The 17,287-nt window shown below is 45.4% G+C and overlaps 1 protein-coding gene across 3 annotated transcripts in view; it reads right to left on the minus strand.

Annotated features, from left to right (window-relative positions):
* Positions 1 to 12,901: 12,901 nt before the first annotated feature.
* Positions 12,902 to 17,287, minus strand: part of CLCN4 (chloride voltage-gated channel 4) — a 78,512-nt gene continuing 74,126 nt past the window's right edge. For all 3 annotated transcript variants that reach the window (XM_060136810.1, XM_060136809.1, XM_060136811.1), the window contains one exon: positions 12,902 to 16,148. In XM_060136810.1, the coding sequence (XP_059992793.1) occupies positions 16,058 to 16,148 (91 nt within the window). In that variant the 3' untranslated portion in view covers positions 12,902 to 16,057. The remainder of the gene's footprint in view (positions 16,149 to 17,287) is intronic.

Consider the following 17,287-nt stretch of genomic DNA (forward strand, 5'->3'; position numbering starts at 1 on the left):
CAGATAAAGCAGGGGGGCAAAAGAAGACCTGAAATTTCTCAAGAGACCCAACACATAAAAATGTAGCCCTCGTCTCAAATATCCCTTTTTTAAAAAAAAATTAATTTATTTGTTTTTTGGCTGTGTTGGGTCTTCGTTGCTGTGCGCGGGCCTTCCCTAGTTGCGGCGAGAGGGTGCTCCTCTTCGTTGTGGCGCGCGGGCTTCTCATTGTTGTGGCTTCTCCTGTTGCAGAGCAAGGGCTCTAGGCACACGGAATTCAGTAGCTGTGGCACGTGGGCTCAGCAGTTGTGACTCACGGGCTCTAGGGCGCAGGCTCAGTAGTTGTGGCGCACGGGCTTAGCTGCTCCGCAGCACGTGGGATCTTCCAGGGCCAGGGATAGAACCCGGGTCCCCTGCATTGCAGGCAGATTCTTAACCACTGTGCCACCAGGGAAGCCCCACAAATATCCCTATTTTCAAAGGGCAAAGATTAGACTGTTCTCCCCCTTCACCGTATGCCCCACCTAACCTCGGGTGTCAGCTTCCATCCTCTCAGAATGTCTCCTCTGTTGAAGTTATTCAAACCTGATCTTGATTCACAGACACACACACTTTCTGAGTTATACACATACACAGTGGGTTATGAGGCTCTGGGATGAGAGAAAGGGGAAATAGATATATTCCCAGTCAGTCGTGTTCTGGTAAATGTTCTCCAAAGGAGCAAAAAAAAAAAAAAGCTGGCTGTAGTACCTGCTGATCTCCATGGTGTAATATTCCCACCATGGCTGATTTCAAGCTAGGAATGTGACATCAACCTCCTGGCAGAACTCCTACAAATTTAAGCATTGGTCTTGTGAGCTATACAAGCTGGCTCACACCCCACTGGCTAGAACTAGTACATGGCCACACCTAACTACAAAGGATGCTGGGAAATGTAGTCTAGCTGTGCGCAGGAAGAAGAGAGAACACGGATTTGGTGAGCATCCGCTGTCTCTACCACAGTCACATTTTTGAGCTTTCATGTGTCAGGTACTGTCCTCAACCAGTTTATATGGACAGATGAATTAACATCTTTTACAGATGAGAACTGAAACTTTCAGACACTGACTTTTGTCTTACTGGTGAGCCTTAAGTAGGAATGGACTCTTCCAGGTACAGGCGGGAAAAGCAGACATCCACCAACACAGCTCTGCATCAGCGGCTGTGAAGTAGGGTACAAGCAGTTTGTTAATAATATGACGTACTCACGTATTCACAGTATCTCTTCTTCTTAAAAAATATAAATTAGTATACTTATTCCTCCAATATCATTCCCCAGCATTTTGCCTCAGCCTCTCTGAATCCCCAAGAAAAGAGTCAGGGTGCAAACACTGTCCTCGGGTTTGCCCACAAACTCAGAGTCTCCCTGTGGGAGCGTTTGTGCTGGTGAATTTCAGCCATGTGGAATGTCAAGGCTGAAAACCACTTTTGGAACCACTTCTCTAAAGATTACAATGCTCCTTCTATCTACAGCTATATTTTTATTCCCCTTCAGACATGGCTATGAGATGCGCCTTTTGGAGACGTTTTCTACAAAATCACTTCAAGTTCTTACATTTAAAAGAGAGAGAGAATCTATTAACCAAATCCAGAAATACTGAAATTTAATCTCATTTCTATTCTCTCTCAACACTGAACACCAAAAGAACTTTCCAGTCAGTAGGGCATTTTTCCCTTTGATGTGACATGTTCAGTAAAGCCATGGGCATGGATTTCCTGAGCCGTTGGTCTCTGCAGCATTTAGAACTTGCCACGCTTCTTTGTAGGTTCAGCTAGATCAAAGATACACCAGGGCACAGAGTCTTCAGACTCCACTTTCAGATTCATTCTTTGGAAGTTCAGGATCTCTCAACCCAGCAGCCCTTCTCAGGCCGTGAAACACCAAGCCAATTACCATTTTCTTTTGACACGGAGTGTTTTTTGTGACACTTTACACAATGACAGATGGGTCTCTTCTGAGGAGACGCTCTGTGTCTTCAGAAAACTCTGCCAGGATTATTTTCTTGATTTATTCTAAAAGGTCACAACTAAAAAATGGGTTTTCAGCACTTACCTAGTCTTCAAAAATATGTAATGGTTATCATCTATATACAATAACTAGAACTGACACTGAAGAAAGATCTTGGAGACATCACTCCTTAACCTTGAGAAACTCACAGATTTGACCAAGAAGGCCAATCTCAATTTTTCACCTTCAGAATTCCCACTTTCAGAATCAATACTCTATGTATCTTAGTTCTGGGCTGAAAAATCAAACAAAACCGCAAGTGATCACATCTGCTTCTAGAGACTGTGCTTTGGAACTTAAAATTAAGCTACTACAGAGAGCGAGGCCCGCTCTTGTTAACTCTTAAAAGAGTCCAACTTGAATGTCAAAGTGCAGACTTGAAACCGTCATGAGCTCACATGGCCCCACTCATCTTGGAAACAGCATGTGCTTTTCAGTTCCACTCTCTAGATCCAGTAATTGCAAAAACAAAACCCAAATCAGATGATGTGATTTCACCCAAGAACAGCCCTTTCTCGGAGTCTGTAATCACTGTTTATACTTTCCCATGTCAGTCTGTGCGAGTCCCCCTCTCTGCTTTTCTTCTCCCGTTGGCAGCTGGTGCTCTGAACGTTCGGTTGAAACAAACATTCTTTGCCGGGGCATGAATGTCTGTCCCCTCGCTCTGGGCGACCAGTACACAGCCCTGAATTATGTATGTCTTGGTGCAATTTTCAGATTGGGAATGGCGATGCTTTGGAGGGGGAAGCTCTGAAAGGGACTGAGGGTGAGGCTGGATTCTTCCATCCCTCTATGCCACACTGAGGTGTCCCTTCCCCTTGACAAGCCTCGACTAACGATGCCTATTGTGGAGCTCGCGTTACAATATGACTTCTGGGGCCTTTGAAGTCCCAGCTGCAGGAGCAAAAGCACTGTAGTGATTAGGGGGCCGCCCTCTCTGGGAAGGAGATGGCTGCACAGCTGAATACGAAATGCAATTAAAAAGAGGCACCTGGGCTGAAATCAAAGCAAAGAACGTGACTCTGGCTCCAAGTAGAAGGGGGCTCGTGTAATCACGCAACAATGTTCATCTCTACCAAGTGCTTGATTCAGAAGACCCCCAAAACTTTAAAAAACAAAAAGGAAACAAAACAAAACACCCTCCGACTTGCCAGCACAACAAAGGAATGCAGGAATTCTTGCTAACACCTTCAGGGCCGCCCAGGTAACATTAAGTTAGCAGAGGCTCATCCCGGGACAATATGATCTTTTTTTTCTTTTCACTGCCCTGGTGTTTTCATACTTCCCCAAACGCCCATGGATTCTTACTTTTTCCATCCCTTCTCACGCTCATTCTGCCCCGCTACACCCAGGCTAATTTCCCAGAGGCAGTGCCTGTTCCAGGTGTGTGTGTGTGTGTGTGTGTGTGTGTGTGTGTGTGTGTGTGTGTGTGTGTGTGTGTGTGTGTGTGTGTGTGTGTGTGTGTGTCTGCGTGTGTCTGTGTGTACATGTGTGTTCTGGTTTTAGCATCTTACCTCCATCACAACTCTCCCATCACTTTAGACCTGTGGTTCTCAAACTTGACCTGCATCTGAATCAGCTATTAAAACTCAGATGGCTGGGCTCTGTCCCCGGACTTTCCAATTCTCTAGGTCCAGCCTCGGGCAGAAAATTTGCATTTCTAACAAACTGCTGGAGGATCTTGATGCTGCTGGGTCCAGGGACCACACTTTGAGGACAACTGGGTTAGACCAACCAGTTCAGCTCAGAGACTAAAATAAGCGATGGTAAGTTGTCATGCTGAAGAAAAAGTTCCTGGACTTAAAGTCACCAAGAAGAGCCAAGTTTGAGCTCTGGTCAGACCACCAATGAGCTATGCCAACTTGGGTAGGACTTTTCAATCTCAACCACACTCCAGAATCCCCCAGCAGCCTTTTACTAAGTTAATGCCAAGCCCCACCCAAGATGGACTGAATCAGAATCTTGGAGTAATTCCTCTGTGTTTTCACCACTCTGAGCCTCAGCTTTGTCTTCTAAACAATGGGTATAATAATTTTTACCCCACAGGACCACTGAGGGGAATAAACACAAATATTAAAACCCCTTCATAGACATACAGATGGCCAAGAGGCACATGAAAGATGCTCAACATCGCCAATTATTAGAAAAATGTGAATCAAAACTACAATGAGGTGGGACTTCCCTGGCGGTCCAGCAGTTAAGACTTCGCCTTCCAGTGCAGGGGGTTTGATCCCTGGTTGGGGAACTAAGATCTCACGTGCCTCGGGGCCAAAAAACCAAAAACATAAAAAAAAAAAACATAAAACAGAAGCAATATTCTAACAAATTCAATAAAGACTTTAAAAAATGGTCCACATCAAAAAAAAAATCTTTGAAAAAAACCAGGAACATTTATCTTTAAAAAAAAAAAAAAAACTACAAGGAGGTACCACCTCACACAGGTCAGAATGGCCATCATCAAAAAGTCTACAAACAGGGATATCCCTAGTGGCACAGTGGTTAAGAATCCACCTGCCAATGCAGGGGACACGGGTTCGAGCCCTGGTCCGGGAAGATCCCACATGCCGCGGAGCAACTAAGCCCATGTGCCACAACTACTGAGCCTGCGCTCTAGAGCCCGCGAGCCACAACTACTGAAGCCCGTGCACCTAGAGCCCGTGCTCCACAACAAGAGAAGCCACCACAATGAGAAGCCAACGCACCGCAACTAGAGAAAGCCCACGCACAGCAATGAAGACCCAACGCAGCCAAAAAAAAGTCTACAAACAATAAATGCTGGAGAGGGTGCAGAGAAAAGGGAACCCTCCTACGCTGTTGGTGGGAATGTAAATTGGTGCAGCCACTATGGAACACAGTATGGAGGTTCCTAAAAATATTAAAAATAGAGTTGCCATATGATCCAGCAACCCCACTCCTGGGTATATATACAGACAAAACTCTAATTTGAAAGGATACATGCACTCCTATGTTCACAGCAGCACTATTTACAATAGCCAGGACATGGAAACAACCTAAATGTCCATCGACAGATGAATGGATACGGAAGATGTGGGACATATATACAATGGAATACTATCCAGCCATAAAAACGAATGAAATAATGCCATTTGCCACAATATGGATGGACCTAGAGATTATCATACTAAGTGAAGCAAGCCAGAAGGAAAAAGATAAATACCTATGATATCACTTATATGTGGAATCTAAAATAAAAAACACAGAAACGTACCCCAAAAAAACCCCAAAAACCATACAAATGAACTTATCTATGAAACAGAAACAGACTCACAGACATAGAGAACAGACTTGGGGTTGCCAAGGGCGGGGGGTCGGGGAGGGATGGATTGGGAGCTCGGGGTTAGCAGATGTAAGCTATTATATAGAGCATGGATCAACAACAAGGTCCTACTGTAGAGCACGGGGAACTACGTTCAATATCCTGTGATAAACCATAATGGAAAAGAATATGAACAAGAATGTATATATATATGCATAACGGAGTCACTGTGCTATACTATAGAGCAGAAATTAACGCAACATTGTAAATCAACTCTGCTTCAATAAAATGAAATTTAAAAAATTAAAAAACAATGTTTTCAACCTTCATAAATGACAAAGCGCCAGTCAAATGTTAGTTTCCCTGGCAGAAAACATTTAAATTTTACCTGAGGTCACCAATATCTCTGCTAATATCTAAGTCAGGACAGATATCTCTGGCACAAGTTAAACTCTTGGAGAAACTTGGAGGAGAGAAAAGCATTTTAACACATTCATCTTACTCCACCAATACACAAGCCTCTCCTTGCTTCTGTTTTGAAAGCATCTCTTCATGTTTTCCACCCAGTGCAAGAAAGAAAGTTAAATTACTCTTGGTGGCTCTCCAGAGGTTCGGTGACCCTAATTAACTCTAAGCCAGGAGTCGGCCAACTTTTTCTGTAACAGGCCAAAGAGTAAATCTTTGAAGCTTTTCAGGCTATGCAGTCTCTGTTGCGACCACTGAACTCTGCCTTTGTGGCTCGAAAGCAGCCACAGACAATGCGGAAAGGAACAGGCATGGCTGCGGGCCAATAAAACTTTATTTACAGAGACAGGTGGCAGGCTGGATCTGGCCCGTGGGCTGTAGTTTGCCAACCACTGCTCTAAACTTGCAATCAAGACGCAAAAATGTTCAAAGTCGACTCAAGAAAGCAGCCGGTATCTCTCTAATGAAATGGCAGAAGCAAAGAGCCATTTTCTACCCATGGTCGCATGTGTGGACCAGAAGTGGGAGACATCTGGGGAAGGAGGACAGGGCAGATGACACAGCCGGCTGAACATCAAGTCACCTGCTTCAAAATCGCCACTTGGTGTGAGCTGTGTGCCATGGTAAGGTGACTACAGCCTTGCCCGGTGGACCACATTAGGTTCTCAGGAACCAACAAGGACCTACTGTGTAGCACAGGGAACTCAATATTCTGCGATAACCTGTAGAGGAAAGAATCTGAAAAAGAATGAAGATACGCAGATGTATGACCGAATCACTTTGCTGTACTCCTGAAACTAACCCAACCTTGTAAATCAACTATACTTCAATGAAATTTTTAAAAAGGCAAATGCCCCCCCTCCCTTTAAACTGGTGCTTTTTGCTTAAAGGTGGGGGGACACTCTTCCCCAGCCACCCAACACACCCATGCCTGTCCCCAGGCCTTGGATTCCCCACCCTGTCCTTGCCTAACACAAAGCATTCCCCCCAACCACCTCAATGAAAAACTCACCAAAAAGGTATGGTCCCTTTGTTCATGCTTCGTAAATCTCAGTGCTCGCTGATGTACAATTCAAGTGCAGGAAAGGGGGATTGCCCCTCACACATACACAACCTGGCAATATCCGGAGACATCTGGGGTTGTCACAACCAGCGGGATGGCTGCCACTGACATCTAGTGCGTAGAGGCCAGGGATGCAGCCAAGCATCCTCCCGTGCACGGGCCAGCCCCACACAAAGAAGGACGGAGCCCCCAACGCCACTAGCGCTGATGCTGAGAAGCCCTCAGTGCGGTGGTGACTGGGGAAGTCTGGGGGCTGGAAAACGGGATTGAGAGACCTCATGGCAAGTTTCTCTCCACCTTGTTTCTCTGGACAGGCTCCTTCAGTGACTCAATCACTGCAGCCACCACTGTCTCTTTCTCTGGAAGTGAGAGAATCTTGGAGAACTCTGGATCTTAGAGCTGGAAGTAAACTCAGGAGATCCCCTCACTCAGACCCGTCACCTAGGGTAGGTGCTTCTCAAACGTGACTCTGCACACAAATCCCCAGGGATCTTGCTCAAATGCAGATTTTGACTCAGCAGACCTGGGCGGGGCTTGGAACTCATTTCTAACCAGCTCTAGGGATGCAGGCATGGCTAATCCCTAGACATCATCCTGGTTATCAAGCATAAGGAAAGGTCACTGCCTCACAGATGACGAGCTTGAAGTTCATTAAAGGTGCCTCACTTCTTCCAGGTCGCTCAGATAGAAATTCTGAAAAGAAACTCAAAAGAGACACTCCTGACGCCATAGCAGTGCTTCCCCAAGACCTGTCTTTGGAACCCCAGTCCCATGAGATGGAACTTTGCAATTTAGGGAAGCTCAGAATCCACTCTTTTCCTCGGGCACCTAGCAGCATCCTGCAGAAACACTGTACCTTGGAAACATTTTGGGAAGCGCATCCCCACTGCATGCAGACCTGCTCTTTGAGATTCCGACCCTACGGAGAAAAAACTCGATGCTGGGCAACTCCCTGGAGAGAGTTCCTCAGTGACCATGTCAACCACCCACAGCCAGTCCTGGAAACGCTCTGGTCTTTCTGGGGAGCGACTGAAGTTCGAGAAATGTCAGAAAAGGAAAAGTGTTCATCACAAGGGAGCTAGCTCCAATTTCCGCTTGGGTCAGCATCCTCAGTGGGAGACAGGTGAGAGCCCCGAGAGTGAACATGAGGGCATGAAATGAACACGGAGCCTCGCGGAAGGAAGGAAGGGATGTCCTACTTGTAGCAGCATCCTCGGGCCTCAACCTGTCAGGAAGCCTGCGGAATGAGAATTTACGCGTTTTCAATTTCTCTGACAGAATCTGTCTGGATTGAGGACGGCTGCTTAATCTTTGAAATATGTGTTCCATCATAAATGCTGGAATCACATAGAAATTGCTCCCTTCGTTCTGGGAGCCAAACCCTGACCAAAGGGGTTCAGAAATCCCGGCAAGGTGCTCTATGGTTATTGCTCATTCAGAAAGAAAAAGCCATTTCTCTAATGAAATGCAGTGTTGAGGAACTGCCAGAAATAGATGCTCCCTATCTGCCTTCCCATATGGTAGCTTCTTTCTAGCCAATTAACTACCAACAAACTGGGGAAGCGCTGTAACAACAGGCACACCGGGCTCCGCCATGCTCCGCCAGAGAGCGTACTCCCGGGGGGAGGACGTGGAAGTTTCTGGTCCTGTCTCAACTCATGAAAGCCCAGGAAGAAGCCTGCCTAACCCGGACATTTATTTGCAAGGCCCTTCTGGTTAGCTCTAGCTAAGCCCCCAGAGTTAAAACATGATGCGTTTTCGCCTTTCGGACAAATCCTGTTAGTTCATTCTCCCCCTTTGGCTTTTAACTATTGTACATCATGTTGAAGGGAAATATCCAAGGCCTATGAAAGGCTGGTCTTCATGAGTTTGACTAATGAGACTTATTTCTACATTAACACCATGCCGGAGAGAGTTTTTTCTGTCTGCAAGTGCAGTGGGTATTGGGTTTTACATTGTCTGAAAACAAGCAAGTTACACACAGTCTTGTTTCAGGAATTCTTGCTCCAAAGATGAAGCTAATCAATAGTTTAGCATCATGTGTATTTATGCTTTTCTGCTCAAAAGTCAATATAAAAAAGAATATCTATGTATACGCACGTGTGCGTGTGTGTGTGTGTGTGTGTGTATATATACATATAAAACAATCACTTTGCTGTATGCCTGAAACTATTAAATCAACTATACTACAATTTTTTTTTAAAGTCAATATAAAGCCACAGAGAAATGGAATTTCCTACCAAGTGGTTTCTTTCCTAAGAATTTCCCATGAATTTGGAGTCAGTGAGGTTTGTTTGTTTTTTGACATCCCTTAAGAGATCTGAGATTTTATTTTGTTTGCTTGGTTTCATTTTGTTTTGGGGGGGGAATGACTGCAGGAGGAGTTGGAGAGAAAGGCAACTGGTTAGCTCAACCTCTGTTTACTTTTAGCAGTCTTATAATTAAAGTGTAATATGTCCTTTAACAACACAAAATTAATTAAAGTAACTTCCAGTTAAAGCTACTGGGAGGGCATCATAATGTGAGAAGATGATAATATCTACCATTTGCATGGTCTATTCCATGCCAAGTGCTTTACAGTGAGTAACTCTCACAGCCATGCCTCTGGTCAAGGGCACTGGCATGCTATACAGTAATGGGGAAACCCAGGCTCCGAAAGGTTCGATCCTTTGACAATGTCACACAGCCAAGAGGCAATGGAGCTGGAATTCAAGGGCAGTCCTACAGGCATCTAAGTCAGTGTGAATCCCTAGAAACTCAATGTTGAAATTCTGTCAGCATGTTGGTTCTTTCTGCTCCTCGGACACCACTAGGCCACAGAAATTTCCAGGTATGGCTTTAATACCACGGATATGCCTATGGCTTGATCTCCATCGCCAACCCTAACAATTCCCCTGAACTCTGGACTTGAATGTCCAACAGATATCTCCAACGTAGTACTTCCACCTCGGTAAATGGTGACCTAGCTGTACCATTTCATATCCATCCCATGACAAATCTATTGGTTCTGCCTTGGAAATACACCCAGAATTCAAGAACTTCTCTGGGGCAAGCCTCCATCAGAGCTCACCTATTTGCAATAGCCTCCCAGCCAGACTCCTGGTCTTGCTATACAACAGCCAAAACGGTTCGTGTACCATGCAAATCAAATCATGTCCTTCCTATGAATTCTGTATCTGTACCTGGCCCTCCATGACCCGAAGCGCCTCCCTGTGTCTCCCCTTCCCGAACAGGAAAAAGGAAACCAACTTCAAAACCCCCACTCCTTCCCCAGACACCACACAGCCTGCAGGCACTCACCCCTGGTGGCCCCCAGCTTCACCCCAAGCCTGCTTCCCCACAGGACAGTTGCTCTTGCGGGTCCCGGGGCTGGCTCCCTCCCCTGTCAGAGGGGACTCCCCTCACTGCCTCTTCTAGGTCAAAGATATGTGAGCATTCTTTGTGCTGTTTTGTTTTTTTTTTTCAAATTTTCTGTAAAGTTGACAATTTCAAAATACAAAACTGGTGAGGAAGGACATAATTCAAACCCACCAGGCTAAGAACAAGGGATTTAAAAGCTGAGCCAGGGCTTCCCTGGTGGTGCAGTGGTTAAGAATCCGCCTGCTAATGCAGGGGACACGGGTTCGAGCCCTGGTTCGGGAGGATCCCACATGTCGCGGAGCAACTAAGCCCGTGCCCCACAACTACTGAGCCTGCACTCCAGAGCCCACGAGCCACAACTCCTGAAGCCTGGGCACCTAGAGCCCGTGCTCTGCAACGGGAGAAGCCACTGCAATGAGAAGCCCGCGCACCGCAATGAAGAGTAGCCCCTGCTCGCCGCAACTAGAGAAAGCCCGCGTGCAGCAACGAAGACCCAACGTGGCCAAAAAATAAATTAATTAAATTAAAAAAAAAAAAAAAAAGGTGAGCCAAACAGAAGCCCCAATCTCACATGACAAGTACCTCCCAGTCACCAGAATCAGGTTTCAAAGGTTCCACGGGGTAGCAACAGGCTGGGAAATCGATCTCTCTTCCAATTTACAACATGCTTCTTGAGGACTCTGTGCTTGTTTCATTTTTAAAAATAGAGTTCTGGGACTTCCCTGGTGGCGCAGTGTTTAAGAATCCACCTGCCAATGCCGGGGACATGGGTTCGAGTCCTGGTCCGGAAAGATCCCACATGCTGCAGAGCAACTAAGCCCGTGTGCCACAACTACTGAGCCTGTGCTCTAGAGCCCGCGAGCCACGACTACTGAAGCCCCACGCACCTAGAGCCTGTGCTCTGCAACAAGCCACCGCAATGAGAAGCCCGCGCACCGCAACGAAGAGTAGCCCCCGCTCACCGCAACTAGAGAAAAGCCCGCATGCAGCAACGAAGACCCAATGCAGCCAAAGATAAAAAATAAATAAAATAAATTTATAAAAGAAAACTAGAGTTCAAACCCTCCTACACTGTTAGTGGGAATGTAAATTGGTACAACCACTATGGAGAACAGTATGGAGGTTCCTTAAAAAACGAAAAATAGAGCTACCATATGATCCAGCAATCCCACTCCTGGGCATATACCCTGAGAACACCATACTTTGAAAATATACATGCACCCCAATGTTCACTGAAGCACTATTTACAATAGCCAGGGCGTGGAAGCAACCTAAATGTCCACTGACAGAGGAACGGATAAAGAAGATGTGGCACATATATACAATGGAATATTAGCCATAAAAAAGAAGAAAATAATGCCATTTGCAGCAACATGGACGGACCTAGAAACGATCATACTAAGTGAAGTAAGTCAGACAAAGACAAATATATGATATCACGCATAGGTAGAATCTAATTTTTAAAAATGATACAAACGAACATATCTACAAAACAGAAACAGACTCACAGATTTCGAAAACAAACTTACAGTTACCAAAGGGGAAAGGTGGGGGGAGGGATAAATTAGGAGTTTGGGATTAACATACACACACTACTATATATAAAATAGATAACCAACAAGCACCTACTGTATAGCACAGGGAACTCTTCTACTCAGTATTCTGTAATAACCTATATGGGTAAAGAATCTGAAAAAGTGAATATATGTATTACTGAATCACTTTGCTGTACACCTGAAACTAACACATTATAAATCAATTATGCTCCAATAAAATAAATAGTTCCTTTAAAAAAAACAGAGTTCAAACATGTAATGTTTAGAAAGGTGCCAACATTTACACAGAGTGTTACAATAAATTAAAAAAAAAACCCGCATTGGGCTTCCCTGGTGGCGCAGTGGTTGAGAGTCCGCCTGCCGATGTGGAGGACACGGGTTCGTGCCCCAGTCCGGGAGGATCCCACATGCCACAGAGCCGCTGGGCCCGTGAGGCATGGCCGCTGAGCCTGCGCGTCCGGAGCCTGTGCTCCGCAACGGGAGAGGCCACAACAGTGAGAGGCCCGCGTACCGCAAAAAAAAACAAAACAAAAACAAACCGCATTGCTATGTCATCATTCCAACACCAAAAGCGAATATATCTTTTTCCCAGCACAACTAGGATGGCAAATAAATAGTTAGGACTGCGCCGGTGAAAATGGAGTCTGGTTCATGTTTCCCAACTTAGACAGACAGGCTCCCCGCTCAGGTCAACCATATTTCAAAGGTTAGAAGCTGAGTCTGATAAAACACTGCCCACGCGAAATGAAAATGAAGACATAATATAATTACTTGAAATTCAATAGTTATCCTCCTTGGGTTTCTCACCTGTTCCAGCTCAGCATCTGAATAATAAATACAATGAATACTGAACAGATTTCGCATGTGTTGATAATTTAAAGGAACCAATTCTCACCTAAGTGAAACAAACTGCTGGAAATTTTTCAGTTTCTGTGACTTATTAGGGCCAAAAAAATATGTATTGACATGTCTTCTCCTTTATCAAGTCGTCAGGAAATGTCAAATAGAGAACTTTAAGATTGACTGGTTCTAAGGAACAGCAAACACTGAATACAGATTTGCTCCTAGCACACTTGCTTTTCCGTAAAAGCCACATGCACATCTGCATTCCCAGGGGATGCGCTGAAAAACACAAGAAATCCACATGTCACATTCGGGATGCTTTTTATTTGCCATCTGTCCTTCTGTAACACATTCCCTTAGTGATAGAAAAAGAGCAAGAAGTAGGTTGATGTACCTCATTACAGAACTCCTTTTCCATTATGTACTTATATTTATTTACATTAAAAAAACAATTCAGAAAGAATCCAGAAAGTTCAATGAATGTCTACAGCCTTTGGTTCTGGAAAATGAAACAAAAACAGTATTCTAAGAAATGTTGGTTTCACGTCCACATTCCAGATCTACTTATCTCGTTCAACAGGTCACCAGGTAAAGTGGATGAAGTTCTACATTTGAATACAGGCAACACCTTCAGAATCCCCATCCACGTACTTCTATGAGAAAGTGTCACAAAGGGCCCAGCAGTGCGTTCCCCGTGAGTGTGTCTGAGGCCCGGGCCGGTGGCTACAGGTCAGGGCTCCAGGGAAGGCAGGCAATTGGCTCTGGCAGTGACGCCGCAAGCCCCCGATCCCGGCCTCGACCTGCCTGTCTGATGCTGGCCCTCTGAACCCCACGGACGTCTCCATGCTAAGCAATGGGGAGAGGACACAAGCCCCATCGGTGACCTCGGCCCAGAGTCAACTCTCCCCTCCCCTTCCCAGGCCTCAGCTGGAGGAGGGGGAATTCTGTGGTTTTACTGACCTTTGGCTGTCTGTTCACTGTTGCATGTTCCCTTCTGAAGCTCCTTGTTTCGGCTAACAGGGTGTCCTGGATTATAAAAATCGAGGCTACGACTAAGACTCTTTCGAGAGCCTACATGGGAGTTAAGAAGGGAAGTACATTAAGACTTTTTAGGATTGAAAGTCCAGGAGAATCCAGCTTCACTCGCACTGTTCCGTGGAAACCTCAATAGCAACAAAATGTTAGGATCCGTTACTCAGTACTTAGGTGCTGTGAGTGAGACAACAAATTTCATTCTCTTATAGGACCAAAGATTACATTCTCTAGTATAGACTGACCTTTCCACACCGAAGTGCCTATCTGATATTATTTGGGAGGAGGCCAATTAATTACAGAAACATATTTTCCATAATTTGTCAGCGTGATCTGACTTAAACTCCTTTAAGTTTTCAGTCAGGTTAAACATATCCGTATATTTTCTTGTATCCACTAGAAGTTTCACGGAAGCCCTCTTATAGATAGGTTTTTATCCAGAATGAACATTTTTATTAGGGCTAAGAAACGATGGCATCTGACTGGGAGTTCTACGTCAAAGCCAAGAGGAGGGGTGGGGGACTATAAGGTCACAGGAGAGTGTTTGGAGGGGGTCAGTGAGAAAGAGAAGGACAATGACAGGGACACGATGACAGCGTCCAACAGAGCAGACAACACCCTCTCCCAAGGAGCAATCCCCCTTCCTTACTCAGAGAGTCTCAATCTCATTCAGCGTAATATGCCTACGTAGCTAAATATTTTCCTTCCCAGACTCACACACAGCTGGGGGCGCCATGCGACAGAAGGCTAGCCAGTGGAGGAAAGCCGAGCATCTCGGGGAAAGCTTTGCCTTCCCGACACGGACACTGCGCCTTGTCATTTGCCTCTTCCTCCCTCTTTCTGCTTAGAAAGCAGATACCAGACCTGGCGGTTCAGTGAGCATCTTGTGACTACAAGGCAGTGACCCAAACGAGAAAGGGTAAGGATGGTAGGAAAAAACTACCAAAGACTGTGAGTCGTCGACGATACTACAGAGACAGACGGTCCTGAGTGCCCACCTCCAGGTTTCTTATGCAGCTCTTCGTTGTGTGTTCAGTTTTCTATTACTTGCAGCCAAATGCACACCTGACACATCAATATCCAATGATGAGAATGAAAAGGATGAGGTTGACTCGGTGAAAAGGGAAGAACAAAGACGAAAGTGAACGGGCAAGGGGGATCAGTCTTACAGAGATCACCCAGTGGACCTAAGAAACACAACTTCCTTCCCACGGACAAGACAGAAGTCCTGACTAAAAGAATAAATGTATCATAACGTTCAGTTCAAAAACACCCAGTGCTCAAATTGGCTGTCTCGAATTTTACTCTGTCCTTCTGCGCTTTGATTGTTAATATGAAAGTACATGCTTACACTTTAAAGCTGAATGTTTTGCACTCTACAGAGAAGAGAATGGAACAGATTTAGAATCAACTTAGCATTTCTCTTGCAACCCATTTGGAGGAGTTCCCACAGAGAACTCGTCTGCCTCACCCTCTCGGCAGCCACATTTAATAGGATCTGAGAGGAAAAAAAAGTAGTAACACTGGGTAGCCTGTTTTGATTCTTGCATATGCTATTTGGAAATTCAGCCACTACGGCAAGCTGGCAGAATATAGGACATGGCCCTTGGAAAGCGCTAGACTGATCAATATTTAAGAATGCACAGGTAACAGCAACAAATAAATGAAGCAAATGCGATGGGGATGCAAATCAATGAGGGGTATGTATACCCTCAAAATAAGCATGAATCCCTTTTCGTGGCAGGAAACAGTGCAGCACTAAATGCTCGACAGTTCATCGCGCAGTCCCAAGATGCTGGTCTTGCATAGAGAAATGATTTCTTCATACTCAACATGGCAGGTGACCCAATGTTGGTTCAGAAAGCAATGGATAAGCAAAATAACAGGCTGAATACAGGAGCCAGCAACGGCTGGTCACGAGTGAACCCACTAGCATACTTGCAGCTTTCACTACGTTCACATTTAATTTTTCTTTTCCAACAAAGTAAGTGCAAATATCTTTAATCTGATTCAGTAACATAACAGCCAAACCTCAGGAACCAATAAATAAGGACGCTGACACGCCAATACCCCTTGGCCTTTCAGACTCAAAGCTTCACCAACACCAGCCTTCAACAGGAGGGGCAAATGTTTCTTGACTCAGCAATTGTGTTCCATGTCCTTGTACAAACCGTATCATTTACACCCACCCACGGGCCCCCACAGTAGTTATTAAACTCATAACACAGCTTGAAACTCATAAGGGGTTAAAGCTATAAAATGCCTACTCGCCAATGTATTTTTTCTAAGTTTCATTCTTCTTCCCTTCCTTTTAAACAAAGCTTTTGTTTCCGCTGCCCCCAGTGCATGACCGTTCATTAGGATGACATATCATTTGTTTATTTCTTTTCAAATGACACAGTTGTATTTTTCTCAAAGAAACTGCCATCTTGTTTCTAATTAAACATGATGGATTCAGGGTCCTGGTTTGCCATCTGGGCCATATGTCTCAGAACATCCTTTTTCGTGATGATGCCAAGAAGTCTCCTGGAGAAGAAACAAAATAGAGAAAAGAGGTCAGCCTCGCAATACCAACTCATGCCTGTCCCTAATCCCCAGCGCCCTTTCCACCCGGGCACACGGAGAGACATTTCCCAGCCTCCCTTGCGGATGGGTGGGTCTAACTGAGTGAGCTCTGGCCAATGGCGTGTGGGTGGAGGTGAGAGATACCCCTCCCGAGTCTCCTGCACATTTCCTCTCTCCTCCTCTGCCAGCCCAAGACAGAGGAGCCACTGAAGGACTCTGAGGTCACAGAGGACTGAATCAGGAGTCACCAGATTCAAAGACCTGGGTTCTGGAATGGCTGTGTGGTGCAAAGCCCACATCTGCTGCAACTCACACTGGATGTGAGTGACGTGGGAGAAAAATTAACCTTTATTGTGTTCGGCCACTGAGATTGCAGGCTTGTTTATTACAGCAGTAAGCCTATGATGACTAATATGCTCCCCTAAATTCCAAGACTATAATCAATTAAAAAGGGCTTACAAAAGCCATTGTCAAAACGTGACCACACCGCACAAATTCCAAGCGTGGGGCATTTTAAGCATAAGAAATTTTAAGTATAAGATAACAATTGGTTCTATTTTTATTTATTTATTTAATTTTTTGCGGTACGCGGGCCTCACACTGCTGTGGCCTCTCCCGCTGTGGAGCACAGGCTCCGGACGCGCAGGCTCAGCGGCCATGGCTCACGGGCCCAGCCGCTCCGCGGCACGCGGGATCCTCCCGGACCGGGGCACGAACCCGCGTCCCCTGCATCGGCAGGCGGACTCTCAACCACTGCACCACCAGGGAAGCCCGGTTCTATTTTTAAATCTATCTTACTGGAAGGGTAAAGTTTCATCTCTGCCCATATATGTAAATTACCTGCTCTTTCATAATTCCATGGTTTTCAACTTATAAAAACGATGCCACTTCTCAGGGATCCTGGTATAGAGACACCTATACTGTATACTGCCCAACTCCAGGGAGCACCACTGACAAACTCGACAACGTAAACAGTGCCCCTGGATCATGCCTCACTCTCGATTTTATTAAATACTTAAATAACCACCTGCTGGGGTCAAATCATGCCCCCTGGGGAAAGTGAAAGGTTTGAAAGAAGGGGATGTTTGCAAGTTCTTCAG

Source organism: Lagenorhynchus albirostris, chromosome X (genome assembly GCF_949774975.1).
Source record: "Lagenorhynchus albirostris chromosome X, mLagAlb1.1, whole genome shotgun sequence".
NCBI lineage: Eukaryota > Metazoa > Chordata > Mammalia > Artiodactyla > Delphinidae > Lagenorhynchus > Lagenorhynchus albirostris.